The sequence below is a fragment of the Syngnathus typhle genome, linkage group LG5 (assembly GCF_033458585.1).
Source record: "Syngnathus typhle isolate RoL2023-S1 ecotype Sweden linkage group LG5, RoL_Styp_1.0, whole genome shotgun sequence".
NCBI classification, from domain to species: Eukaryota; Metazoa; Chordata; class Actinopteri; order Syngnathiformes; family Syngnathidae; genus Syngnathus; species Syngnathus typhle.
Window position 1 is genome coordinate 16,529,477 of NC_083742.1, and position 27,233 is coordinate 16,556,709.

The 27,233-nt window shown below is 45.7% G+C and overlaps 3 protein-coding genes across 8 annotated transcripts; 1 reads left to right on the plus strand and 2 right to left on the minus strand.

The window, feature by feature from the left end:
• Positions 1 to 576: 576 nt before the first annotated feature.
• fbp2 (fructose-1,6-bisphosphatase 2) lies at positions 577 to 5,024 on the minus strand. The gene is made up of 7 exons (XM_061279239.1): positions 4,670 to 5,024; positions 4,026 to 4,188; positions 3,861 to 3,953; positions 3,534 to 3,674; positions 3,305 to 3,442; positions 1,786 to 1,905; positions 577 to 1,328 (listed from the first exon to the last, which is right to left on the minus strand). The coding sequence occupies exons 1-7, from the start codon at positions 4,840 to 4,842 to the stop codon at positions 1,143 to 1,145; spliced, it is 1,014 nt and encodes a 337-aa protein (XP_061135223.1). The 5' UTR covers positions 4,843 to 5,024; the 3' UTR covers positions 577 to 1,142.
• Positions 5,025 to 5,642: 618 nt separating this feature from the next.
• On the minus strand, positions 5,643 to 8,247 carry fbp1a (fructose-1,6-bisphosphatase 1a). Its single transcript, XM_061279238.1, has 7 exons — positions 8,019 to 8,247; positions 7,506 to 7,668; positions 7,351 to 7,443; positions 7,100 to 7,243; positions 6,695 to 6,832; positions 6,090 to 6,209; positions 5,643 to 6,010 (listed from the first exon to the last, which is right to left on the minus strand). Exons 1-7 carry the CDS (start codon positions 8,186 to 8,188, stop codon positions 5,813 to 5,815), a joined length of 1,026 nt encoding a protein of 341 aa, XP_061135222.1. The 5' UTR covers positions 8,189 to 8,247; the 3' UTR covers positions 5,643 to 5,812.
• Positions 8,248 to 9,938: 1,691 nt separating this feature from the next.
• On the plus strand, positions 9,939 to 27,225 carry kank1a (KN motif and ankyrin repeat domains 1a). 6 transcript variants are annotated; one of them, XM_061279046.1, is made up of 13 exons: positions 9,939 to 10,180; positions 14,940 to 15,028; positions 17,496 to 17,636; positions 21,152 to 23,530; positions 24,252 to 24,371; positions 24,533 to 24,641; positions 24,734 to 24,889; positions 25,096 to 25,180; positions 25,348 to 25,567; positions 25,688 to 25,830; positions 25,938 to 26,138; positions 26,260 to 26,358; positions 26,426 to 27,225. In XM_061279046.1, exons 3-13 carry the CDS (start codon positions 17,600 to 17,602, stop codon positions 26,486 to 26,488), a joined length of 3,612 nt encoding a protein of 1,203 aa, XP_061135030.1. In that variant the 5' UTR covers positions 9,939 to 10,180; positions 14,940 to 15,028; positions 17,496 to 17,599; the 3' UTR covers positions 26,489 to 27,225. The 6 variants fall into 6 exon arrangements, with proteins under 6 accessions (XP_061135030.1, XP_061135025.1, XP_061135026.1 ...); XM_061279042.1 differs by lacking the exon at positions 9,939 to 10,180 and adding an exon at positions 12,992 to 13,528; XM_061279041.1 differs by lacking the exon at positions 14,940 to 15,028.
• The last annotated feature ends 8 nt before the right edge of the window (positions 27,226 to 27,233 follow it).

The following is a 27,233-nucleotide window of genomic DNA, read 5'->3' on the forward strand; positions in this document are numbered from 1 at the left end:
TTATAAAAAGAAATGAGTAGAAATCCTTCCTAAAAATGTTTCTGTACAAAAACCAGACAACAGAAGAAAAAAAATCAAGAAAGTAAGTTTGGAAAATATGAGATAAAATTAAAAATAAAAGGCAATTTAAAAAATAATTTGCGTATAAATGTCTACGAAACACAAAATATTTATGGGATGTTATCTTAAGCAGTTAAAAGTATTTTGAATACATTGGGGGGAAAAGTACTACATTTTGCTGGGCAAAGTTGAAAAGTATGGTTTGCCATGTTTAAAAACGAAACAAATGTGAATATTATTAAATTGACCTTTTGAAAATTCACCCCTGTCTGGCTGTATAGCCAGAGTTTCGACAAGGTACGGCCTGTCAATCAATTGCACGTGCACGCACGCAATCTGCCTGCCTCGTCGCACGCACTCGTTTTCTTGCCTCTTCTCCGTTGGGCTAGCAATAAAAGTTCAGAAGAAGAAATTTGACAGACCTTGAGACGAATCAAGGGTAAACAAATGCAAAGGTGATTTCCAAAGCGGACGTCTACGTCCGTCGCTGGACCCGGAAAACCACAAGTCATTACGGTGAGTTGAGCAAGTATTTTTAATTGATTGTACATGGCAAATAATTAATAATATGGGTAACATTTTGGGTTTTGGAAACATCTCAACTTGCAATGTTGCCACGGTGGTTAACATCAGTTTGTGTACACTGTACAAATGCACCGCTGCATGACGTAGCTGAGGGGCGTGGTCAAGGCCGAGGGGGAGGGACTAAAGTGAAAATCTTGCCAGATATTACCTTCCATACATATCCCATTTTTTGAAATGTCAGAAAAAATGAATGTTTTACACAAACACAAAGTGTAGTTGTAAAACAACAAATATTTTAGCTATAAAAACACACAATCATTTTGCAAGATTAAAACGAAAAACCCTGAATCCAAAGAAACAATTGACTTAAAAACAGTAAATGTTCTCTTCTTATCAAAAAACATGAAATTTTTACTGAGTTTGGGATTTGGGATAAAATAAATAAATAAATAAATAAATAAATAAATAAATAAACAAAAAGAGCTGAAATGTTTGACTGCCTTTTTTGGTCAAAGTGTGGAAGCCCTTAGGCATACTGATGACAAGAGACGAACTCATTACTGATACTTGTTGACAAAAGTCAAATACTCATTGACGTCATCAGGCGAGCCCACCACGAAGGGCACCCGCTGGTGGAGGGCCCGGGGCTGCACGTCCAGGACCCTCTGAGTTCCAGTCGTGGCCACACCACCTGCCTGCTCCACCAAGAATGCGATTGGGTTGCACTCGTATAGTAGGCGCAGCTACAAAACACAAATAAAACACAACATATACCACAAGTGTTCTTGTCATTAAATTATTATTTCAAGATTTAGTTTGAAAGTTTGGAGTTGCGTATTGAAAGTCAATCGATGTGTTGATTTTTGTTATTGAACAAATGAAATGTTCATCCCATTCCACATGGCGTGTGCTGCTGTTTTGGCTAGCAGAAGCCTTGAAATGCTCATCTCTGTAATGGCCGCCAGTGAATCTCTGAAGTGAAATGTTTCTTCCCTATTCTCGTTCACCAATCTGCTTACTTCTCCCCCGCCTTCCTGGCCAGCTGTCATCTCACTGTCGCTTTCACTTCTCCATCTTCGTTGTCTTCTCATTTATTCTGTTGTGTCACTACTGCCTTCCAGTTTTACTGTAGTAGAACCTGGTGGGGGTTTCTGTGCATTCAATGGAAATGGAAAGCAAGTGTCAGAATGGAAAGCTTACCTTCCCTTCCGGGCTTTTTTGGTTGGCCGGGTACATGAATATGCCCCCGTACGTGATGGTGCGGTGGACGTCCGACACCATGGAGCCGACGTAGCGTGCGCCGTATGGCGTACCGCCGTCCTGTTCAACACAACACAGGAGCTGAATATAAAGGCAAAAAATATATAATGTATAACCCTTTTCAAATGGACCAAAAACATTTTTTGTTATTTTTTAAAAAAAATGACATAATGTTCCAAAGAAAAATGGGTCAGCAAAAAAAATGTAATATGATTGAATGTGCAAAATAATCAAATAATTATCAAAGCTAATGGATAGCATGAGCATTAGCTCACAGTAGCTGTCAGCACTTGTATTCTATCTATCTATTTATATCTATGGATGTTTTCTACTCAGGCGCTAGTTGAGTACCCGACACAAATTTTTGGCGAAGCCCTTATCAATGGCATCGAATTGTAACGGAGGTGAAAAAAGGAAGTGGCTAACATTGTGGCTCATGAACACGTCAAGATGCACGCCATCATCCTGCTTAAGTTTGGATAAACACAGCTTGGTGCTTTTTTAAAAAACAAAATTATTCATTTACAACTATTTTATACTGCTCTGGGGATATTGAGGCTCTAAAAAATGCACAAAAATGTTTTTGCACAGACAAAACGTGTGGACACATGCAGGCAGTGTGTGACGCACTGCAGTCATGTGCTTGCTGACTAATGGCGCAGCCATCACACGCCAAGGCCAAATGTGTTGGCTAATTTTTTACACACGCACACACACACACTGCAGCAACACACTCCAAAAGGAGCTGAGCTTAAGGCCTCGTGTAAAAAGAAAAGACAGTTTCAAATAGCTGCAGTGGTATTATTTGGAATTATTGCTTCAAATTACTCTTTTTCAATAGGACGGTTTAACTTTGATTGTAAAGACTCACAAATGACAGATAATATGCTAATGAGAAAATACATATTCATACAAAATAATGAACCATTTCAAAGATGTCTGTAAAATGTAATATGAAAATGATAATAATAATTATCCCCACCCAAAAAAATATATATACTATATATATATATATATATATATATATATGTGTATGTATGTAGTATGTAGATATGTGTGTGTATAGATATAATACAAGTACAACATTGACAAATCCATAAAGTCATCATAAAAGTAAAATAAAAAGAACTTAAAAACAAACCATAAAGAAACTCAATTAGCAGATGAAATTATTCCACACAAATACATGAAACCCATTTTGAGCTAAACCAGTGCAAGAAGAAACAAAATTAAAATAGTGCCTTAGTATGACAAAAAAAGTTCCACTTTGCATTTGTCAGCTGCGGCCCCAAAAATCTATTCCGAGTCATCACTGTACCATCACATGACGGCCGCCTTGCATCACATGCTGCGTACTGCCTAAAAGTGCTGAGCGTACACATTGCATGCAGGAAGAGGATGTTAGCGTGAGGAACAACGCACTACAGACAGACAGACAGACAGACAGATGACAGCTGACCTCGGGATTCTTCTTGTGGTTGATGTAGTGGTTGACAGAGGGGTGGAAGTACTTTGCGTAGCCCTCGTTCAAACTGTAGATTTTCCCCCTGGGTTTGATCTTCACGTTCTTCTCAGTCAGGATGAACTCACCGATAGCCTAGCGACAACAAACATTTAAATATGTTCGCGGTCAACGCAAGTGGTAAAAAAAAATTGATGTCTTTTTTTTCTTTCTTTTTTAAACTCACTGGATCCAGCATGAAAAAGTTGAGGCCAGCACCGGTGCTGAGGGCCACCAAGGTGGCGCTTCCATAGAGGGCGTAACCGGCGCACACCATGTTGCTGCCCGGCTGGAGGGCATCCTCCTCGGTCGGCTCGCCCTCCGTCACCTGAGAGCACAGCATAGATACTCATATCTATCCGTATACTCAAGCCATGACCAGCTGTCAATTCTGAATAGGTGGGTTGGTAATGGATTGATGAGATTGGAGGGCATGGATTTCATATACTGTCGCGAGATCTAAACGGATGGTGCGTTATAAAGATGGCATGTGACGTGATCTAGCGACACTCACCCGTTTATAGATTGCAAAGATGGTGCCGATGGAAGCCAGGCAGTCAATATTACTGGAACCATCCAGGGGGTCAAAACACACCACGTACTTGCCCTGCATCACACAACACATACTGTACTGTATGTAGTATTTTATGTGTGTAATATATCACACAAATAGCGCTACCCTCTTGTCTTTGGGCGTGATGATGAGGCCCTTGTCCTCCTCGGAGACCATGCAGCAGGTGCCGTAGGAGGCCTTCAGCATGTTGATCACCAGGTCATTGGACAGCACGTCCAGTTTCTTCACGTCGTCCCCCGTCACGTTCACGCAGCCCGCCATGCCCTGCCTGTGAGTGCACACCACAAATTTCCGTGTTGACTTGCATGTGAGCTTCACAAAGGCCATTGTTGTCCTACATCAGTCTTTTCCCTTAGAACTGGAATTACAAGTAAAAATTCCATTTTTAAGATTACTCACTGAACCCCTGACATTCACTGAGGCATTCACAAGATCAAATTTGGGTTGATTTATTTCAACCCATCCGTTAATAACTGAAAAGCTCATATTTACTATTTTTTAATTAAGTATTTTAAAGCACTGCATTGCCGCCATCTTGTGGCCACTCGGTGTCAACGAACTACTATTTGTTTTTTTTGTACACGTGAGAACACATTTTAAGACAAAGAAAATGACATTTAAACAGTCTTCTAAATAATCAGGCACAAATTTCTCATATGGGAAGAGTCAACTGTTCTGCCTGTTGTTCATATATTTACAAATCTCTTTACAAAGTATTTCCTTTTGGGGACCCACAGGTGTTTACTCACAAGTGGGCCAGGCCGGCCTTGCGCACGGCCGATGAGATGGCCTTGATGGCGGTCATCATGGAGTTGAGCAGCTGTGTCAGCTCGCCTGTCGCCCCTTTGACCTGGCGACCCATCTCCATAACGAAGCGGGTCAGCGTCCACACGTCCGTGTCAAAGGCCGACTGGTCCGACATGGTGCTTCCCGGGGCGCGTTAGAGTCCTGACTTGGGTGAGGGGAAAAAGCAAAGTGACGGGAGATTCAGGGGGATCTATATTTGTGTGTGTGTGGTGTCAGGTGTCAGCTGCCATGACTTGTTTCAAGTTGTTGTTAAAAAGGTTTTATACAGAACCCAGCAAAGCTGGCAGACTTTCTTGGTTGTTAAACTCCATAACTTTGTTTATAGTTCCCATCCCGTATGATTGCAGCACTGGAGCTGGAACAGTGAATCCCATCTTTACAATACAGCAGACTTGCAGCCTCCCAGCTGTCTAAAGAGAACTTGCTGGGAAGGACAAGCGTCTGTAGGAAAGTTCGCAGGGGCCGTCTGAACCGTTGCTAACCTTTGAGCTTAAATGTCAACGTAACTAGAGTACGCCCGACCCTTCAAGGATGAACACAAGCCTAGCCAGAGTGCTAAAAGGAGGATAGAAGTTTGACACATTTATTGTGGAGTTTTTTTTTTTTAATCATTATGAAGCATGAAGAAGGTCAAGTTGTGGTCCTTCACGTGTATGTTGTGTGTGCATTGTTGCGGAGACACAGGTGAACAGAGGAAGTCTTCGTGTTTGTCATAACGGCAGGACAAAATATCTTTTTGGAGATCATTTGCAACAACAGCATCAAATGTCATTATTGTGCAATGTGTCGTATTCTCCGACCGAAAGGTATACATTTCAAATGAAGGTTGAAAACCGAGGTATAATAATAATAAATGACGAGTTTTATAAACACAAGAGCTAATTCCTGTTAGTGTTCATTGAATCATACTATGTCTTAATGAGCTGTACCATTTATTTGTGGAATGTATTTTTCTTCATCGTCCTTAAATGACATACATGTATGGAACATCATGTAATAAGTCAACAAAACGCAGACACATTTTGAAATAGAAGCTAACAGACTTGTCTCCTTCCCTGAAGAGCGGACGGCAACGTGAACCGAGCTCATTTTGCCTTGGCGGCGTGCTTGCGGCAGACGGCCACGTAGTCGGCGACGTCGTCGGAGGAGCCCATGGCCACCGGCGCCCTCTGGTGGATGTTCTTCGGCTGGATGTCCAGGATGTTCTCGAAGCCCGTGGAGGCAGCGCCCCCTGCCTGTTCGATGATGAACGCCATGGGGTTGCCCTCGTAGAGCAGACGCAGCTTGCAGCAAAAAGGTGAACCATTACTATCGTCCCATCTTTTACATAGCCGTTCCTTTACATTCATGATGAGCACTCACCTTTCCCTGGGGGCTTTTTGCGTTGCCAGGATACAAAAAGATCCCGCCGTACATGAGTGTCCGGTGCACGTCGGCCACCATGGAGCCGATGTAGCGGGCGCCGTAGGGCTCGCTGCCGTCCTGCGGTCATTTCAAATGCATTAACATTAGCCATGAGCTAACCAAGGCATACAATGGTGTAACCCAAAACTCTGTAATGCATTAAAATGGACGGAAATGCCATTGAAGTGTTCGAACCTTCACTTTTTTTAAATTAGGAAAATAGCACTAAAACTATTGGTTAATTATAAACATACATACAGTAGTGACAATGAAATCTAATTAAAATAATTCAAAATGCTGCTCCTTCTGGCGTGCTCGCCTTAGCCACCTGGGGGCAGTATAACCCAGACCGACGGAGCTACTGTTTGTGGAGGTATTATGAAATCAAAGGAAAAAAATGCCAAATGGCGGCTCAGTCGTATCGCAAGGCATTGCTGAACTCGTTTAACAATAATGGAGCGTGACAGAGATAAAATTGAACAGTGTGCTAACAAGAAGGAAGAAGAAGGCAATTTCACAAACTCATTTCCTGGAGCTTTGTCCAGCGGTTATGTCAACATTACCTGAGGAAACTTCTTATTCTGCAAATACTCTGTGACAGCCGGCTCGAAATATTTGGCGTAGCCTTCGTTCAAGCTGTAGATCTTCCCCCGTTTTTTGATCTTTACGTCCCGGTCCACCAAGATGAATTCGCCGATGGCCTGAAGAGCAGGAAGGGTGAAAATCATTTATCTCACATTTACATTTTCCAAGTCAAATATCAGAACTGAATTTCATTGCACTACTTTCACACCTGTCTCAGTTATTTCTTGAGGGGAAAAAAATGGGCATCTGGATTTGCGCCAACTTTGATCCAGATCACTTCAAAAATATTCAAGTCACTTCTGCTCTGTAAATTCTTTCCACAATTTCTGTCAGTGATAATGACCTGGATCAACACTAGATATGAACCAAATCCATGTACTGACCGGGTCGAGCATAAAGCCGTTGACGCCGTGTCCAGTGGAGAGCACCATCATGGTGGCGCTGCCATAGAGGGCGTATCCTGCCGCCACCAGGTTCCTGCCGGGCTGCAGGGCATCCTTCTCGCAAGGCTCGCTATCTTCCGACGCCTGCGAGACAAGATGGTGGAACGTTAATGTGTCACAAATCTTCATGGGGTGTATTCTAGTGGCTTCTTTGGCCCGCCCTGTTTAAAAAGGTGACCTGGTGCAAGTACCTTCTTGTAGATGGCAAAAATGGTTCCAATGGAGACCAGGCAGTCGATGTTGGAGGAGCCATCCAGCGGGTCGAAACACACTATGTACTTGCCCTGAGGAGAAGACATTTTGGCTCATTGCCGGGGTCCAACGAGATGTTCTTCCAGCGTCCTACCCTGGTGTCGGGATCCACGATGATGGCTTTCTCGTTCTCCTCTGACACCAACACGCAGGAGGTGAAGGATGACTTGATCAGGTTGATGACCAGGTCGTTGGAAAGGATGTCCAGCTTCTTCACCTGATCACCTGTCACGTTGGTGCTGCCCGCGATGCCGTACCTGCAAACAAACACACGCGCAGGAATAGCAACAAAGGTCAAGCATGTACAAATGAACTTTTAGGTGCAGTCATGTAAACCTTTCCGTGCGGGTCCATTCACGAGTTTTTTGCACATTAAGCTAACACCAAAATATTGGAAGTAGTTAAATGGTTAGCCAGATGGGTAACCAGATGTGACTAGGGGTGGGCGTGGTCTCAGGTATGCGCTTCCTGATTGGTTCGAGCCAAACCAGAATCTCCTGCTTGGTCTGAGCCAACGTGGATGTTCCGGATGGCGTCCAGGGGTGTTTGAGTGAGGAATTATAAGGACGAAAATTACAGTCTGAAACTCGAAGGGGTGCGTACTCACAGGTGAGCGATGCCGGCTTTGCGCACGGCGCTGGAGATGGCTTTGACGGCCGTGCACAGCGAGTTGAGCAGCCGGGTGAGCTCCCCGGTACCCTTGGCCCGCCGGCCCTCCTCCATGACGAAGCGGGTCACGGTCACCACGTTGGTGTCGAAGGTTCCTCTGTCGGACATGATTGCCACACTCAAAAAAGTTTTCTCAGTCCAGTCCACAGGAGGAAGTGCCGCGGGTCTTAAATGCAACTCTGACGCGAAACTCGACGGGCCAATCAGAGTGAGGAGACGAGAGGAGGGGCGTGGCCTCCAAGGCAACACACTACTCCGCTTTGTTGCAACTTTCGAGATGATAAGATGGAGTGTGAGCTCCACAATGGACTGTGGCTAAACGCTGTATTTGCCATTGCGCACATTTCATAATGACGTGTTGACAAATGTTGCACAAGTTCACGAGGTTGCACGGACACTTCATTAGGTACACTTGCACGATATGCATAAAGCTCTCATATGTACATAACCAGTAGGACTATCGTTACGCAATAAAATAAAATTTAAAAAAACGTTTAATGCACATGGTATTATATTAAGAACATTGTGTTCCTTGCATTGTTTTTATTTGAAAGGCTTGAAAGTTTCCACATGTCAAACAAGCCATTGTTGGATCTGTTTGCGGAGCAAGACAATTGGTTAAGCACACACAAGACCTCAATTCAACCTTTGGATCACACTTCATCTCAGGCCTAAATCTTTTTTCTAAAACTTATTTTTCAGTTTTGATCCGTCTATTAGGAGCTCCTAGTGACCAGAAGACTTGTTATTAAACACTTACAAAGTGTGTTTTGACCATTTCAATCAATGGCATCACACTTGCTTGCATGATCACGTCATGTGAATGCGCTTAATAATTTTAGAACAAATTTAAGATAGAAATGGCGATCAAATCCAAAAAAGGAAAGACAGAAAATTAAGATGTTGGTGGTGTTTGTGACATGGAATGTTCTAGTTATGCCCCAGTAAAATTTGACAATAGGCATAGCAGTACCATTGAAAATGAACAATGTAAATATAAAATATTTTGAAAATGCTCATACACTCATACCTGTATGTAATGTACTGTATTCAACTTCTGATTATCATAGTTCTTCTCCACAATGAAACTTGACATGAATAAATGGTGTTAAGTTCGTAGTATCAAATAAATGGTATTTGAGGATGAAATAGTCAAGGCATTTTTTTTATTTGAGTGAATCGAGGTCAGAAAAGGTCCAGATCAGCATGCAAAAAGTCTACTTGCTGACAGTCTTAAAAACTACAAGGGACTACAAAATGTCAGCCATGTCTTCTCTTGTTATCTGCGATATTACCGCAAGATGGCGACGTTTGACAGTTCTATCCCACAGCGAGGACATCCATGGCACAACACTGACAATAATCAATAAGTGTGTATTTAAAAGAAAAAAAAAGCGGGAAAATATCCAATCTAAAATGACAAGATGGACGTTCATCTTTGTCGATCCTATATAATGAAAACTTGTGAAAACACACACAAATGCAACTGTTTTGATATGTCAATGCGCCTGGCTATCTTTCTCAAGCCAGTGTGCGAACTAACGCTTTCACGATTTGCGTTGTACTCAAATGTTGTTAAAAAAAAAAAAAATAATTGTCTTGGTCAAGATCATTGAAACTTGCACCTTTAACCAATCCCTAATTGTCTTCTTCCCTGGTTTAATTTGTGGTGGCAACATACCATAGTTTTATTTACATCATTTTTGCTGTAGTTCAATGTTTTAAAACCTTAAAACTAAACTTTATGATGAAGTTGAATTTAGTCACAGGTGAGCAATTACACCTGTGACGATTTGACCTTCGCGTTAGCATTGAGCGGAGGGCCGAGCTAAATTGGAACATGCAGTGCGCATGCGCGTCGCTCCTCCACAAGTTGCGGCTCACTCGCACACAAGCCAAGTGGACAAGTACAAAGAGGAGACTGAGCGTCGCACACGGGGCTTGCATGCGCTTCGGGAGTGTCGGAAGTGGATTTTGCGTGGTTTTAACGCATTATTGGATCCGGGGAGCCTGTTTTCAGGCATGCGAGACTGAGGGGGAATCGCCGGTGTTGCGTTCAAGTCTTAATCAGGCAGCCTGCGCGAGGACACCTTGCATCGGGTAAGCCGATTCCTTGTACCCTCACTTCAATCAACTGGATACATTCAATCCGTTTTTGAGTTCATTCGGGTGGCCTAATTGTTCGTGAGTGCACCCTAAGTTGGTGAGGTGTCCCCCCTGCGGAGAGCAGACGAGACAATCTCATGAAGTGCTGCCGTTTTAACCGGATTAGGTTGGAAGTTTTAGTGTTGCGTTTACGTGCTCAGTGTTGGCAGTTTGGACTTTGAGCTCCATAGAAAACAGCCCTTTCCGTGCACCGCATGCATTCAAATAAAACAAGTCGGATAGAGTTATTAATGTGTTTTTGCAATTTTGTCATGCATAAATCCAGAATGTGGTTGAGTGAAATTTGACGAGTCAACCTTTTATGTGCAGTGACTACTGCCAACACGTGACTTTTAAATTTAAAAACGTGTATTTTCAGTTTGGAGATTTCAATCGTCCACATTTCTTGGCCGTGCATGTAACTGAATGCGTAACTTCTCTTCGCGTCCCTTATAATGTGCTCTAAAATTGACTTTGTGTATTTACGTTGGAAAAGATTACACAAGATGAGTTAGAACGTTGTCAGCCTAATTTTATAATGGAATATTTTCAGAAAAGGCCTAACACTTTTGACCTTGCTTTGGTTAAGTTGTGGTGGCTTTTTCAGATAGGCTTGCAACATAGCAAAAACAACTCTTCATGTATCTTAGTTTTTAGGTCAAAGTTCTTTCCATGATGGTTGAAGTAAACGAACTAAAGACTTTCAAACGTTTCTTTTTATTACAACCTCAGTAATTTGCTATTTGCATCCCTTCTCAGGAAATCAACAATGCCGACAAGTGTAACAATTGCACCAGTTGGAATTAGTTAGACTCCAAGAACGAAACTGCTAGTTCAATTTGCCTCGTTTATTTAAAACAATCTAATCTGCAATCGACTTAATTGATTTTTCCCAAGACCTGTACGTGTCTGTCCTTAGCTTTTAGGAAGTGACACTTTGGTGCGCCTGTTTATTTCACAGTCACGTCTCAAAGTGAGCTTAGCGCTAAAGCTGCGCATACATGGCCTTAGCAGGGTTCGCCTGGTGTCGCTTGGTACATAGGGCTTAGCAGCGGGCCCCTTGGGGTCAGCACCGGCCTCGGTGTACTCGTGGCAAAGGTCCCTCAATTATCACCGTAGTGACACGACCTCTCCGTCCACATGATTAAAGCCGAGCCTCAGAACAGACCTCCTTCGATTACCCTCTGTTATTAGCGCTCTCACCATGCCGGTATTTGCTGTGGGAAAACGACTTTATTATTTATTGTTACTCTTATTTATTGTTTGTGCCTTCTTGTTTTTTATATTGCGTTGTTTACTTGTGTGTCTATCGTGTAATATGTCTTGTCACCGTGGGATAGGGAAAACGTAATTTCGATGTCTTTGTGTGTCTCGGCATGTGAAGATGTTGACAATAAAGCAGACTTTGACTTTTGACTTTGACTTGCACTGACTGAGCGCGCTTCGCATCGTCCCTCGCTGCAGCTGTATTTATTTCGTGGTGTCGCTCACTTGTAATTTTCGCTTTTGGCCGCACATCTGCACATACTTTGGACGGTAAAAATAAACGTCACGTGGGCTCAATGTTAAGTCAGAGTGATGGATTTGTGCATATATTCAGCGCAGGAATGTTGGTTTTTTTTTAGGGCACCTCCTAGCAAGTTCTTTTCGGTTTCTGCGGTGGAGTGAGGCGGGCGGAAGGTTATTCAAATTGTGGGATGAGGACCTCCGTGACTGACCTGTAATTAGCCAAAGACATCCATCAAGCAGCATAGTTCAGTGTAGTGAAACACAATACAGTTTGGAAGAGTGTGAAATGCTATATACCGAAAATCATGGTTGAGTACCTACCTTGGTTTTTCGCTAGTTAAGTTTGGTTTGTAGTTTGGTTTCAAAGTCACGATCACATCAGTGCAGTTAAAACCAACTTCAAACTTTTCTTTTCAGGAGACCTGCATTAATGTGGGTGTTAACAGTATGCTAAGAATGTCTTAGTCTTACAGGTCACCGGTTAATTCACATTGGCTCCAGTTAAAATGGCTGAAAAGTTTAGGATGAATGGCCAGGAACTCCATAATAATCAAACAAATCGGTTTCGAACTGAACACAATGAACGCTGTTTGGTGTAAATGGATCCCGTAGCCCCCTAAATAACGGCAGTGTACCTTTATATAATGTCTGATCTATGATTTAGATGATTAATATCACTTATGACACCCTGAGGTTGCATCCATGAAAAATGGAATTAAACAAAACATTTGTTGAAATGTCGTACATGTGATATTGTAATGCCCGAGGCGGCAGGCAGGCGCCATCTTGTTTGTACTTTTCTTAGAAAGTTCATTGTTGCGCTCATCAAAAGGCAACAGTGGAGCCGCTGCAAATCTCTTTAGATGTGCGATGTGGGTAACGTTAGCACTGACGATGGTGCTAACGCACTATGAAGGGTCGAGGCTGGTCTACCAATTGTAAACATAATCCATTAAAGCTGCAAGCAGCAATGAACAGGCCCTTTGTTCATGGCGACTCATCGAAATGAAGGTCAAACGTTGCCGTTTTCTGACCAAATGAGATGGTGTAGGCAAGTTTAGTGTTTCTGGCACGGTTTAAAATTGGAGTTCAAGTGGATGGAGTTTGGCTACTAGCGTACAAGGAGGAGGAAGCGCTCGCTCCTGTTTTGTTTATTTGTTTTTGTTTTTTTAAGGCAGGCAGAGGCTTCCGTTGATATTTTGATAAAGCCTTCAGCTATGCAGGCATGCACAGACATAGCCCGTCAAGTGGAGGCATTCCTCTAGGCGTCTTCCTGAATTTAGCCAGATCAAAGATGCTTTTATTATTCTATCTTTTTTCTAATAATAAACTCATGAAAGTTGTAGTTATGTAATGCTCATTACTGCCACCACTAGGACTGGATGGGAACTTTTTTTCGAACTTGCTTGGCACTAGTTTTTAATTTGTCATGCTTTTTTGCCCCATCCCAAACCCCTCTGCTTCTCAACCTGGTGAGACGACATGGCCGTCTGAACGATCCGCTTTCCCCGGGGATGCCACCGTTTTACGGCTGAGAGAACCCCCAAAGCCCCCCGCCCGACCGGCCAGTCACACCAGGCTGCTCGTGTTTCAGTGCCCCGCACAGACGGCTATTGTCAGGTTACCGCGCGTGCGCTGCCGTGTTGTGATTGGCCCAAACTAAAACCGTGTGAGACAGCGCCGGGTGACGTCTCCTTGTTAATCCCTGGGATGTTTTCTCTCCGTGTATGTCGCGCTAGTTGGGAAGGAAATGTGTGGCAAAAGTAACTGGAGTACTTTTTGGACCTGAACAAAGTGAGTAGAAATGGTCATTTTGTGTAAGAATGCCTTTTTGATCAGCTGTGTTACATTAAATGTTTTCCTTAAGGGAAATTATAATTGCAAACTTTGGTGACATTTTAAACATTTTTGTTTCTGTTAATTTTTTGAGGGAGGATTAAAAAAGGGGGCGGGGGGGGGGGGTTTCGGGAGTACTACTTGTTCAAGCTTGTCTGATCCGCAGTCAGGGGTTCATCCTTTGCTGTCCCGATGAAAACCAACAGAAAATGGATTTGTTTTAGTGCAAATGTGCTGCTCTAAAAGTAGTTAGTCGAGACCAGATGACCCTTGTCAAATTCCTCCGCTTTGTTCTGTGGAGGTGTGAATGTTAGGGGAGCAGTAAAACTGTGCAGCCTGCTGAGCCCAAATGGACCGGTTACCTTGTCCAATTCTGGAAAAAGCCTGAGAACTTCTCAGATGCTGAACAGACTACCATCATACACAAAGCCAAGTCCTTATTGTGATCCTGGTCATAGAACAAAATAATCTTGATAAGAACTATGAGAAAATGTTACAAAAATAACCAGCCATCCATTCACGCAGGCACGGGGAGAACATGCAAACTCCACGCAGGGAGGGCCAGTGGTGGAATCGAACCCATAACCTCTGAACTGAGACGGACGTGCTAACCAATGCTCACCCTGTTAAGAAAATAATCTATGTAAAATTCACAAATAAAATTAAAAGGTGGATACAAAAAAACTGCGTGAAATACATAATTTGAAAATATTTGAACAAAGAAATTAGACAAGTGACAAAAGATTCAAAAGTAGATGCAATGTCAAGAAAACTACAAGGTCCCAGTGACAGGGTGTCTCTGGTTGCCGTTGTGTACCAGATGGGGCGGCTACTATCTTTGATGGGTAAACCGTAAAGCATTTTGTGGTTTACCATATAGCACAAGACCACCAACACAAGCCTAAAAATATGTTGGCAACCATTTGCAGGTGGCACACAACGCTGGTGGTTCCTCCCTAATGACCATGTCCTAATTAAAAGCAATGAGATTTTGCCGCTCTTCACATCGGAAGTCTCGCCGTAAAAGTCCTTCAGCGTTGGCAGCGTGTTTATTCCTGAAAAGGGTGCTTGGTGGGGGCCAGGGCAGGGGAGGGGCTTGCATTTAACAGCAGCAGTAAATGATTTCCTCTTGCGGGTGGGTCGGCAGCACTTTGTTTACAGTGCCGATTAGCTCCCCCGGTGGTTGATCTCATCTGCTGCCGGTGAAGGCCCGCTTGGTAACTTTTAATATGATGCAGCACTTTTGTTTCCCATTACACAGCGGAAATAACGTAATGTCAAAACAACTATCTGGTTGACCTATTGAATTCTGTGTTAAACTGTGTGGAGAAATATCTCACTGGGTGACAATGGACACGTGCCTTCTCAGGTTTCAGTTTCCACTGAGCGAGAGGAAGGGCTGATCCCCAAGGCAACGCCGTCCACGGCTCGCCTGACCCCTCACGTCCTGAAGCGCAGGTGACTCTACACACGAGTCGAGCGTATTTAAAATGAGCTGGAGCTTCGGGCCACTTTCGTTCAAAGCACTTTGTGCGGCCGCTCGCTTTGCATGCGCGCACAACCGCAATATTTGTTTTGGGACCGAGCAGGTGCCGCCTATCGCATTTGCAGCTCGCTTACAATCCAATTTCCTCTGACTGAAATTATTTCTTGACTACGCCAAGACCTTTACACAAGACCTTAACGTCATTAGACTTTCAGATTTGGGAGTAAAATGGCGAGCGTTGTTACAACCAAGATGGGAGTGCGATAGGGTCTTCTCCTCGCTGGCTCCCGCCTATCTCAAAACAAATCATCTGGCTTCCACTTTAATAGGATTAGTCTTCACACTGTGCCCTCCCTCCTTTTTCTTTCTTTTTTCCTTCTCCCGTGCCAGAGTCCATCCTGCGCTTCCCCCTTTTCAGGGGCCACTCCACTGCTTCATCTGCATGAAAACTGAATGAATGAGGCCTAAACGAGGATTTGAGAGCTGAATAAGAATCACTTGGCTTTGCGCTTGATACTAATGCCATGCGGTGTCTTATTAATGGAGCCCAAATGGACTCCTGAGCTTAAATCGCGGCGTCGGCGCGTTTGAGCTCGGATATAGCGGCCGGGCTCCCAGATTAGCCGGCTCCATATCCCTGACGGCTAATGACGTCAAAACCACTTAATCGGGCCCCCGCCATTCACGGCGCGATGAAAGCGCCATCCGGTGGTGAGGCGCTCAACAGATGGGCCTGATTTGTACTTTGTGTTAGCATTATGCTAAATGGCCAGATTAGCATTTTAGCATTCACTAACTGACTCATTTAAGATTTATTTTTTTTGCCAATTCTGATATTTGGGAAAATAAAATCCTGCTAAGTGGTCAATTGCCTGACTTAAAAAAAAAAAAAAGCATTTAAACTACAGCCTTTTTTTTTTTTTTTTTTACTCGACTTGCTTGGCGCCTCTCGGGCCTTCCGCTGCGGGTGTTAAGAGACATTCACCAGGCTTTCGTTAAACAAGTGCGTGGCTCCAGATCGTCCTCCTCAAGTGCAGGCGGGACGTGGGGCAGGAAGAAGAGCAGCCTCTAATTCAGTCAGGCTCAAACAAGGGAGCTTTTATTTCGTTCACAAGTGAAACGCTCAGCACACGTTTATCTGACTATGCGGCGCAAGTGGATGAGCAATATTCCCTCTCAAGGCTCCTTGTTTACTCCACTTAGCCAGTATTTTTCAATTTTCCACGTAAAGTTCACGCACCTGCCTCCAGGGGTCAGTGTTGTCCGAAAAATAAAGTCCACCTATGTCTCATGACCACACTGTTCCTTTAATTTAGTCTCTATTTATTTCCCAGGGACTTCTAAAATGTTCACATTCCAAATGTTTTGATTAATGCTTAAACCACTGTTAGGGTTAGCATTTAGCTCAGCCCTCTGTGAAAATTCTTGCTGTAGCCCGTCCAATCCAAGTTTTATTACAGGGTTCACCTTTGCCGTTTGAATATTGGGCAAATTTTACCCGACATTTCCTTGCTTCGCAAGGTCGCCGCTCAACGTGCGCCTCATTTGTTCACGTCATGTCTGAGAACAAAACGAGTCATTCTGGTTTGCGTGCGCGCTTGGAAGGCAATCGACACACAAATGTGTTTCGTTTGCTCTCTCATGCTGTGAATTCGGGTGAGTTTAGCCTTTTGGCTAACTTTTGATGCCACCGTGCAGCTTTAGCCTTTCAAATGACCTCTGTGCTTTTGGTTAATATGTCACAGACGGTGCTTAGTGTATCGGGGGATGTCAAATGTGTCCAACGCTGAGGATGTCTGGCGTTCTGGTGGACATTGAGCGTCTAAAATTAACTTCAAGTTTGTTTTTCTCAACAAGAAAGTAAATGAAGACCGTTTTGAACATGTTTGTACCATTAGAAGATCTTAATAAACTTAGCGTAGGTATTTTGAAAACCATGATGGCAAAACGGAGTCTCGACGTTTTTGTAAACGTCGCTCAAGTCTTGGATGAGGTTCGACTTTACGCGCGCTACCTTTAGCATGAGGCTCACCGTCCATTTGCCCTTTTAGTCTGCACTTTGCTTTTGGTTTGTCATTTGACAACGTCTTCTAAACTTAGCCGCGGGAACCCTAGCCTTCCCCTCTGTTGCGGGCTCCGGTCTGCTCGTCTCTTTGCTTCTCGTGGGCGCTCACTCTCCAGAGACGTTAGCGTGAGGCAGACAGGTAAGCTGCCAACGGGGAATCCATTTTGTTCTGGATCGGAACGGAACACTCCTTGCTTGCGGGACAGGTCGTCACCGCTAGCTTTCGTGAAAGGAACGACATGTTTTGACTATCTTTATTGCAGGGCAGTCTTTCATATGATGCGTTGATGGCATCATAAACGTGGTCACAACTTTAAATCGACATCACCAACTGAAATCACGGGTGTGTTTATTTGATTGATTTTTCTCACCAGGTTGGACGGTGTCCCGGACTTAATGCGTGGCCTTGGCACGACACCGGCACGTGTTGATGTTGACGGCGCCGGTGGTGCGTTGAGTGTGCTGAACGGCGGCAACCATGGCTCAAACGGTCCACATGAACGGCAACGCGTCAGGTAACCAACCGCATTTACCACAGTGCCACTTTTTGGACATGTGTAAGTATGCCTGTGTTTTCAAAGTGACCAGGTAGACAGGGGCCCATGCAAGGTTCAACTGTAATTGACTAGTTTGCCCACTAGGCGGAGTGACAACGCTGTCTTCGGGCAAAATTCAGACAATATCTAACAGGTTCCTGCCTAGCACACATTCTGCCTATATAAAGACAAAATTTTTTTATATATATATATATATATATATATATATATATATATATATATATAAAAAAAAAATTTGTCGAGCACTCACATTGAACATTGTTGCAGTCATTGAGCATACTGGCCAAAGTCAAATTTTCTCAAGCAATCTCGCTGGCAGGAATTCCGCAAGGTTTTTGTGCATTCGTGTCAGAAAGGATTTCCACGCTTGAGTGCAAAATGAAGGGCCAGTCCTGGGGGGGTAGACACCTGCAGACGGCCTCTCGCATTCCTTGCCGGACTAACCCGAGAGAGTGCTCTGTCCCGCCAATCCCTACAGGAATATTGGCCAGGTGATTGGCTACTTTGGAGTTGACTTCATCAAATGCCTCGTTCTTGTTGTGTGGGTGATCTGGCACTAGAGCTTTTGTGGCGTTCTCTGGCAGAACGCAGCGGCCACGCCATGTCCACTCCCCCCTGTGTTTTCCTTGACCATTTATGAGAAAAGTGTTGTTGGCGCGTCTTCGCCGCCGTCCTCATCCGATCCAGTTGTTGGACTTGGCAGCGGCGCATCCGTCTGGGGCCCCGGGGAGAACCCAGTGGTTGGCTTTGCGCCGTCTGTTGCCAGCCCGCTCGAGAAAAGGGCAGGAATGTTCAGCATGCGTGTACTTGTATTGTTTTTGTTTTTTTTAGGGGGGGGGGGGGGTTCCTGTCTTTCTTTTTACGGGGACGGATGTGTCGTTTTGCTCGCCAAAAGCCGTTCAAACACAGTTTTTCTTGAAAATAATTAGACGTATGAAACGTGTGGCGCCGCCAGGAAATACCAAGCGCGTGTAAGGGTGGATGTGTCCCATTTGTGTGTGTGTGTGTGTGCGTGTGTCCTCTCGAGTCCCCCTCCACCCACTTGCATCATGTTTTGAAAAACTCAGACCTTGGCTATGTCAAGGCACCGCAGCTGCTGCTTTGTCCACCCCGTCGCTGGCCTTCCTTCCGGCGTGTCACTGGGTCTCGGCGGTACCACGGGGGCCACCCGTCACCGACTCGGGCGCTCGTCGACTCGTGCCCGAGAACTTCTTCGCAGCAGGAAAACAATGACGGCGCAGTGTTCTCACTCGTCGACACACTGCAGCGATTGTTGTCGTTTAAGAGTTGAGCTTTACACTTTTCAAATACTCTGTGTGACTTAGTCCCACCCCCGCTGATGGACTCCAAACTGCAGTGGCTGTCACGCGCAAGCAAATTTGAAGAGCTAATCAGCGATAGCATTGTCCTGATGATGAGCTTTTGTCATCTGCCGTTTGAGTCTGAAGCGTTTGTTGATTGATTGATTAGAGTGGCGATGCTAAGATTCTATTTCAGGGTTAAAACTCTATATATGTATGCGTGTGTGTGTATATTTGTAATGTTTCTATTTTAATAATTGTGTATTATCATGTTTTAGTCCTGTAGCTATTTTATTCCAATATATATATATATATATATATATATATATATATATATATATATATATTTTTTTTTTTTAAATGACAAGTTGCATTTTTTCCAGCGAATGTTTTTGTATTTTGAAGCTAACGTCCAATCTTTTATAAATTATTTCAAGTATTTTGTTTCCAAAGTTTTCATTTCAAATTAATTTCACATATTTCTTTTCCAGCTAATCTTTAATAATATATTTTTTTCATAATGTGTTTTTTTTTGTGTGTGCGCACTAAACATCTTCCCATGTCGCTGACAGCTTCTGCATTGCAAGTGTACCTAATGTTGTGTCCGGTTTGAACGTTGAACATGCACAGTAGCTGCATGTGTTTGTCCTGCGGCGGGAGGGGGGGGGGGGGGGGTCTGCTGTTAGTCCAGCGAGTTCAGCGCCCCCTCGGCTGAATAACAGCTCTCTTCTTCGGGAGAGGGCAGCTCCTTGACTCACAGCCTCACGCAATTGGCCGCGGTACAGACTTGATCCAAATGCTGACCCCCCCCCCCTTCCTCGGTCTAGAAACAGTACAGTGTAATCTTTGTACAGTCTTAGCGAGCAAAGCAGAAGAGCTCCAGCACCTTTAGAGTGATTGAGTAAGGTGAGTAAGGCGCGAGCGGCTTTTTCTTCCCGTCCCAAATTGTGGAGTCCACAGAGGGGAAAAAGTTATTGCCGGAAAGCGTGTTTATTTCCAGCCGGTCTTGGAGTTCCAGGCATACCTACCAGGCACAACAAGACCCTGCTTTTAGACCGGGGGGGATGAGGGGGGCACTTTTTTTTTTTCTTTTTCGGAGTGAGCCACGCGCATTGGAGTTTGGACTTTGAGCTGCTGAAGCTCACTTGCTTAACTAAGTTGACGCGGAACATTGTTGTTGTGTGTCCAAAAATAGATGGTTTTTTTTAATGATTGATAGTGCAAAAGGGTCAGGATGAACGTGGTTTGAGGGCTGTAGCAGGTTTCTGCTAAACCAGGGGTGAACATGATTGTTGCTGCCGTATTTTGTGTGTTTGAGAACCGATAAAGACGTGAACCAGCTTGCAAAGAAGACGTGCATGGCTTGCGCTGCTAAGGGAAAGGGGGAAAGACAACCCAGGTCAGCATTTTGGCAGTTCAGTTTATTTTCAGCAAATAGTTTTGGATTTATAGGCTAGATTTTGACATTGTGTGTCTTAACAGTTTGTATTTTGGAATATTTTGGAATTTTCCCTAATATGTATTTGCATTGAATGTTTTTCATATTTCTGTTTATTCCCAATAATGTGTATTTTTCTATCTTCGTTTTTTCCTCGTAATATTATAGAAACATTTTTACAACTTTTTTTTGTGGTAGGTATTTGCTAATATTTGCTTCTTTTTTTTTCATGAGGGTTTTCTTTTCGTATTTGTTCAAAACGTGAACATTATTGCCTGGGCACCTATTTTATTTTTATCAACATTTCCATGAGCAAATTAGTCGCGAGAACCTTTTGGTGTAATGCTAAGACAAAACGTGCATACGGCTCTTGCCCAGCCTTGTTTCTTTTTCAACTTCAGGACTTGCTGCATCAAATCTGCTTTCATGTGTGGTTTGCCTCACATGTTTGCCATAGTTTGGGGCTGACTTGGCTACACTCGCCATATTGCTTGTCACTCAAGTGTGTGTGTTTATATTTCTCTGTGTGTGTGTGTGTGTGTGTGGGAGAGACAAGTATGTACACGTGTTTTCAAATGATATGCACACTCAACGACACTACACTTTCAAAAAATGTTTGCTTATCCAGCACATCACAAAAGTATTAAGACACCTGGCAGTGCTTTTAAGTAGTGAAAGCAAAATGCTCATGAGTTATATTTAGTTCTGCTTTGTCTGGCTCTCTTTTTTTGCAGCACAAGCCCAAAGATGTCCAAGCACCAGTAACGACAAGGACTGCGTGGCTCCATACTCGGTGGAGACGCCGTACGGTTTTCAGCTGGACTTGGATTTTCTCAAATATGTCGACGACATCGAGAGAGGCAACACCATCAAGAAAGTGAGCGTCCAGAGGAAGCCCAAAGGGGCCAAGCCGGGGCCGCCGGCGGCGGCAGCGCCGCCGCGTTCCAGCACCGGGACCGAATGGACGTCCACCGACTCGCTTTCGTCCTCAAACAGCGACGACAAGCAGTCGCCGGTCTTCGTCAACCCCAAGGTCCAGCTGACCCTGCAAAAGGCGACTTACGAAGCCGTACCTCAACAGGTCTTCTCGGGCGTTGCTGAAGCCAAGCTGGTCCTGCCGCCGCCCTCGCCCAGGTTCACGCCGCGCCACAACCCCCACGTGGAGAAAACCCTCATGGAGACCCGGCTTCGCCTGGAGCAGGAGCGGCTGTTGATGGAGCCGCCCCCGCCCCGCCGCCGTCTGGCCAGCTTCGGCGGAACGGGCTCAAACAGCTCGCTCTCGTCTTACTCCGGCTCCGTCGTCGCCAGCCAGATCTCCCCCGCCGCCCCGCAGCCTTTCAACGGTCACCTCCACAACGGAGAGCACAACCTTTACTACCCGTCGTCCGTGGGCGGCTCCATCCGCCACAGTCCCCTGAGTTCCGGTATGGCCACGCCGGTGACCAACGTCAGCCCGCTGCACCTTCAGCAGATCCGCGAGCAGATGGTGGTCGCCCTGCGGCGGCTGAAGGAGTTGGAGGAGCAGGTGAAGACCATCCCCATCTTGCAGGTGAAGATCGCCGTTCTTCAGGAGGAGAAGAGACAGTTGGCCGCCCAGTCGAAGGGTCCCGGCGGTTTTCGCAAGCGCTCTTACAGCGTGGGCAGCGCCGACCAAATGGAGAACCCGAGCCCCGTCCAAAAAGAGACGGTGCTGCACATCGTCGAGTCCGAAGCCCAGCAGCAGAACGCTCAGCAGCTCGAGGAGTTCAGGCGTCTGGCTGCTGAGGTACAAGCTCTTGAGAAGACCACCCTTGACAATAGTGAATTTGAAAGCCAGGCGCGGGAGCACAATCTGAACCAGACCCTTCATAAGTCCGTCGGTGTAGTCACCGACGAAAACATGAACAACCTCCAACAATTTCAGCGGGGGGAACTGCCCAGAGAACGCGAAAACCGGGACGTGGCCGTCGCGACGGACCCCCGGGACACCCGCAGCGCTTCAGTGGGCGTCACCGAAACCATGCTGGGCCTGTCCAGCGAGACGGAGAAGGAGATGGAGCTCCAGCAGCAGACTATCGAGGCGCTGAAAGACAAGATCTACCGCTTGGAGGTCCAGCTGAAAGAAACCACTCACCAGATGGAGATGACTAAACTCAAGCTGGAGCTCCAGGCGGCTGGTGGGTCCAACAAGAAGAAGGCGGACAAGGGCTTGATGATCAGGCCCGAGACCTACAACATCTCCGTGGAGGCCAAAGTCCCCGTGCACAGTCGGGGTGTCGGTGACCATCTTATCTCGGAAGCTCGGACCTTGTCCGTTGGAGTGTCATGTCACCCAAGCGTTTGTAGCATTGGCGTAGGACCGGACCATGGTTTGGATGTAAAGGACGCGTACCAGCAGGCAAACATCTGCGAGGCCGAGTCGCTCAAGGAGTTTCGATCGGTCGCCAGCGGGAATAGCTCCGTGGATGTCCACGTGGGCCCGGTCTGCGCGTCCCGAGGAACCGACCCGGATCTCGCAGAAAAAGTGGACTCCTGCGTCACGGCGGCCCCAGAATCCACCACGCAAGGGACCAACACCGAGACGGAATTGGTCAGCAGGTCCACCAACACCAAGACGCCGGCGCTGACCGACTCCTTCACCAATACGGCCGCCACTGGAACTCGAACGGTCGCTGCCGGCGAGGGGCTCATCAAAGACGTACTCTTGACCGCAAAGCTTCGCTCGGTGGCCGTGGGGACAGAGTCACTCTTCGGCCAATCCTGCGCCGCCAAAACCAAAGAATTTGGGGTGGGATCCGTCAGCGTTCACGAGAACTTCCTACTCGGTTTAAAAACTCGTAATATCGCGTGTGGACCGTCGCAACTCCCCGAAGTCGTCGCCAAGGCCACCGGCGACACGGCCAACACCCAAGGGGGTGCCGGCCTGGACCACTACATCGAGAAGGTCCAGACACTGCTGCGGGAGCAACAAATGCTGCTGGCGGAGAACTACAGCGAGTTGGCCGAGGCTTTCGGTCAGCCCCAGTCCCAGTTTGGATCCATCAACAGCCAGCTGGTCAACACGCTCTCCTCCATCAACTCGGCTATGAAAAGCGCCAGTTCTGAGGACCTTCTGGCGGCCGCCGCCTGCTCAGGTCAGTCACTTTCACCTACATCTCGTGTTGATGTGATTACAGGACAGTGTGACAGTAAATGGGAAGCGCAACTTTGGGATGTGTCCTTTTGGACTCAAACCAACAATGAGTTCATTTCTTTTCGGGAGCCAAACGCACTCATCGCACCCTTTTCTTTTTTTTGTTTTGGTTTTATATCTCCTCTCTCCCTTTACTACACACCTCGTGCTGATTCATAGCCGCTTTCGCTGTTACGTAAGCCGCTTCTCACGCTGGCGGACACATTCTTCGTCCTGGGCTGCAGCTGGTTTTGCCTCGGGTCGCTCTTTCTGGAATGCGCCGTGACTTTGCACTCAGTCCTGGCCCTGACTAACGAGTGGCCCTCACTGAGAGTAGAGCCACAACTCACTCCCAAATGCTCACATGCTGGCCATGAATAATAATCATAACAAATTCGACCGGTATTGTGCTTTTCGTGAAAGTCAAAATCCAGCATCTGATGGCAATCACTGGCCACACCCCCCACAGATCCAAAACAAGAAGAATGAGAGTGTGTAATCGTGTGAAATATTTCACACTTGTCCAAATTGACTCCACTTTGTGTCATTTTATTGCTTACAGAATCGATTAGAAAAACATTGAGATAGATCATCTGAATTGAATTGTTAGGTTCTTAACAGTTTTCACGTTTGTAAGTCAAGGTACCAATGTCCTCTAGAACTTGTGCAACTTGCCTTTTCAGAGGGTGCGCCCAAGACTCGCGTCGACAAAGGCAGCAAGATGGAAAGTGCCAGTCACCAGCAGCTGAGCGCAGCTGAGCAGAAGAGCCGCATGGACCTGCAAATGTCCACAGCACTACATGGTGGGAAACGCTTGCCTTGGAAACGTTACCACTAATAATTAGTGTTTGAAACCATTTGGCCAAATCGAAAAGACCACAAAAAAATATACATTACAAAAGTGCTGGAAAGAAAAGTGTCAAATGTTAGTGTCATTTTTTTTTTTTGCTTAATATGCTTTCAGGTGAGTCTTGCAGTGCCAGCGCGCTCAAGTCCATCATGAAGAAAAAAGACAGCCGAGGGGACTCCAACGGCGCCAAGAAGAACCTGCAGTTTGTCGGCGTCAACGGAGGGTGTGTGACGTTTCATTTTGAGCTTTTCAGGTCAAGTTTCCCTCCTCAACCTTCTTTTCCCGTGTTGTCTTTGCCGCCCCCTTGTGGAGCAGCTATGAGACTACGTCCAGCGACGACTCCAGCTCGGAGGACAGCAGCTCCTCTGGATCTGAGGAGGAGGAAAATGAGATTGAAGATAAGCAAGGCGACGACGTCTTGGAGGAGAAGACGGAAGAAGGAAGTTCCGATGAGCTGGAGACGAGAGAAAGGTTTGGGAATTCGTTGCTTTCTTTCAGACACAAAGTTTAAACGATGCGGTCGGAGTCAAAAAAAAGAAAAATCTGCAAATTGGGTCGTGTTAAGAAAGGACGGATCTAAGTTAAATGATTGGGTTGAGATAGTGTATTTAATTTTTTTTTTTTTTTTTGAGAGGGGACACCCTTAAAGGCCCCAAAATCTTTTTGTGTGTCATCAGATATGAGCTGAGCGAGAAGATGTTGGCAGCGTGCAACATCCTGAAAGTTCACCTCGGCGAGAACGACGTGAGCAGTAAAGACCTGGTGAGGGTCCACATTTATGTTCCTCCGTTGCATTGTGATTCACCTACCGAAAGGTTGTCCGTTTACATGCGTGGGGCTTGCAGAGGTGCGTGACGTCTGCGTGTGAAACGGACGTGAGCCGTGACCAACAGCAGCTTCTGCATGAGTGCTTGTTTGATTTTTCACAGAGGGCGAGTATCAACACGGTACAACACGAATGGTTCCGCGTGTCCAGCCAGAAGGCGGCGTCGGCGTCTGCCGTTTCAGACTACCTGACGGCGTTCGCCGCCGTCTCGCCGGACGTGCTGCGCCACGTTGTCAACATGGCCGACGGCAACGGCAACACGGCGCTGCACTACAGCGTGTCTCACTCGAACTTCCCCGTCGTCAAGAAGCTGTTGGACGCCGGTGAGTTAGCGTCCAACAGCGAGCCCGTCTGGCTCTTTGGGCAGCAGATTCGTGCAATGAAAATGTTTGGAGTCGAAAGCTTATTCCTTCTCGCCGCTTTAATACGAGCGTTTGTTGCAGACGTGTGCAACGTGAACCAGCAGAACAAAGCGGGCTACACGCCCATCATGTTGGCGGCGCTGGCGGCCGTGGAGACGCCCACAGACATGCGCATTGTGGAGGAGCTCTTTGGAAAGGGCGACGTCAACGCACGCGCCAGTCAGGTCAGTACAGACGCAAAATAAAGTGGCTGTAGGAAGTTTGAAATAGAAGATAAAATGTTCGTCTTTTTGAAGAAACTAGCCATTTGCACTAATGCTAATTCGCTCAGGCGGGCCAGACGGGCCTGATGCTGGCGGTGAGCCACGGCCGCATGGACATGGTCCGAGCGCTGCTGGCACACGGCGCCGACGTCAACCTGCAGGACGACGAGGGCTCCACGGCGCTCATGTGCGCCAGTGAGCACGGACACGCCGATATCGTCAAGCTTCTCCTGGCGCAGCCCGGTACCGACGCCACGCTCAGCGACAGCGTGAGTTATCACCGTGCCAAATAAATAATGATATTCCACTTTCCCTTCCCATAGTAGAAATGTTAGATCTCGCAAATCCTGGGTGGGTCATTATATGTTTTTAACATTTTCTTTTTTTTAGGACGAGAGTAACGCCCTGTCCATCGCTCTGGACGCCGGACACAAGGACATCGCCGTCCTGCTTTATGCACACGTCAACTTCTCCAAACCGCAGTCGCCTGTAAGTACCACTTATTTTTTTAACTCATTGGCTGTTTTATTATTTTTGACATCTTCATCCCTTTCAGGGAACCCCTCGACTGGGTCGCAAGATGTCTCCGAGCCCGACTCGCAGGGGCCCCTTCGATTAGCTGCTCAGAGGCTAACGTTAGTGCATCTTTAGCTAATCCGCTGATCTAAGGCTACTTTTGGTGTGGAATGGCTGCTTTTAGCCACTCTGAAGCTATTGCCTGCATAGCGGCTAATGTTAACAACTTTCAAGCAATGGTTCAAAACTCAAGTCTGAAGGGAATGACCATGGCTCCAAGTTGCTGCTCTGAAGCTTATATCATTGGTTTCCAGGCTACTGTTAGCAACTTGCAGGCTAGCGTTTATACTTTACTGCCCTATTAGAGCTGAAGAGGACTTTTTTTTTTTTTTACCCCCAGCCTTCTCCAACACTTCTTATTGTGAATGTAACCAGCTGGTGCCTCTGATAACTTTTCTTGTCCCTTATGGATACAAAAAAGGCCATATTTTTTTTTCTTCTTTCTTTTTTTGAAATGAAAATCATCCCCCAATATATTTTTCTCACTGTCTCTTATGGTGGTCCGGTGTACATAGTGCTGATCTCCGGTCTGACATCAGCGACATTTCTACCAATCCTTTGTATCTATTTAAAAAGACCACAGTATTTTTCAATACGAGCGCGTATAAATATCACATGAAGTCATATATTTATCAAAGTATATTTTCTAAAGCACATCTGCTGTGTGTTTGCACAAACTATACGTTCGTCTGGTATCGTCGTTTCCGCTTTCTCTGTTGTTGACATTAGCGTCATTTTGCACAATGTCATCACCTAACAATAAACATCAATTAAAGTGCACGCAGCTC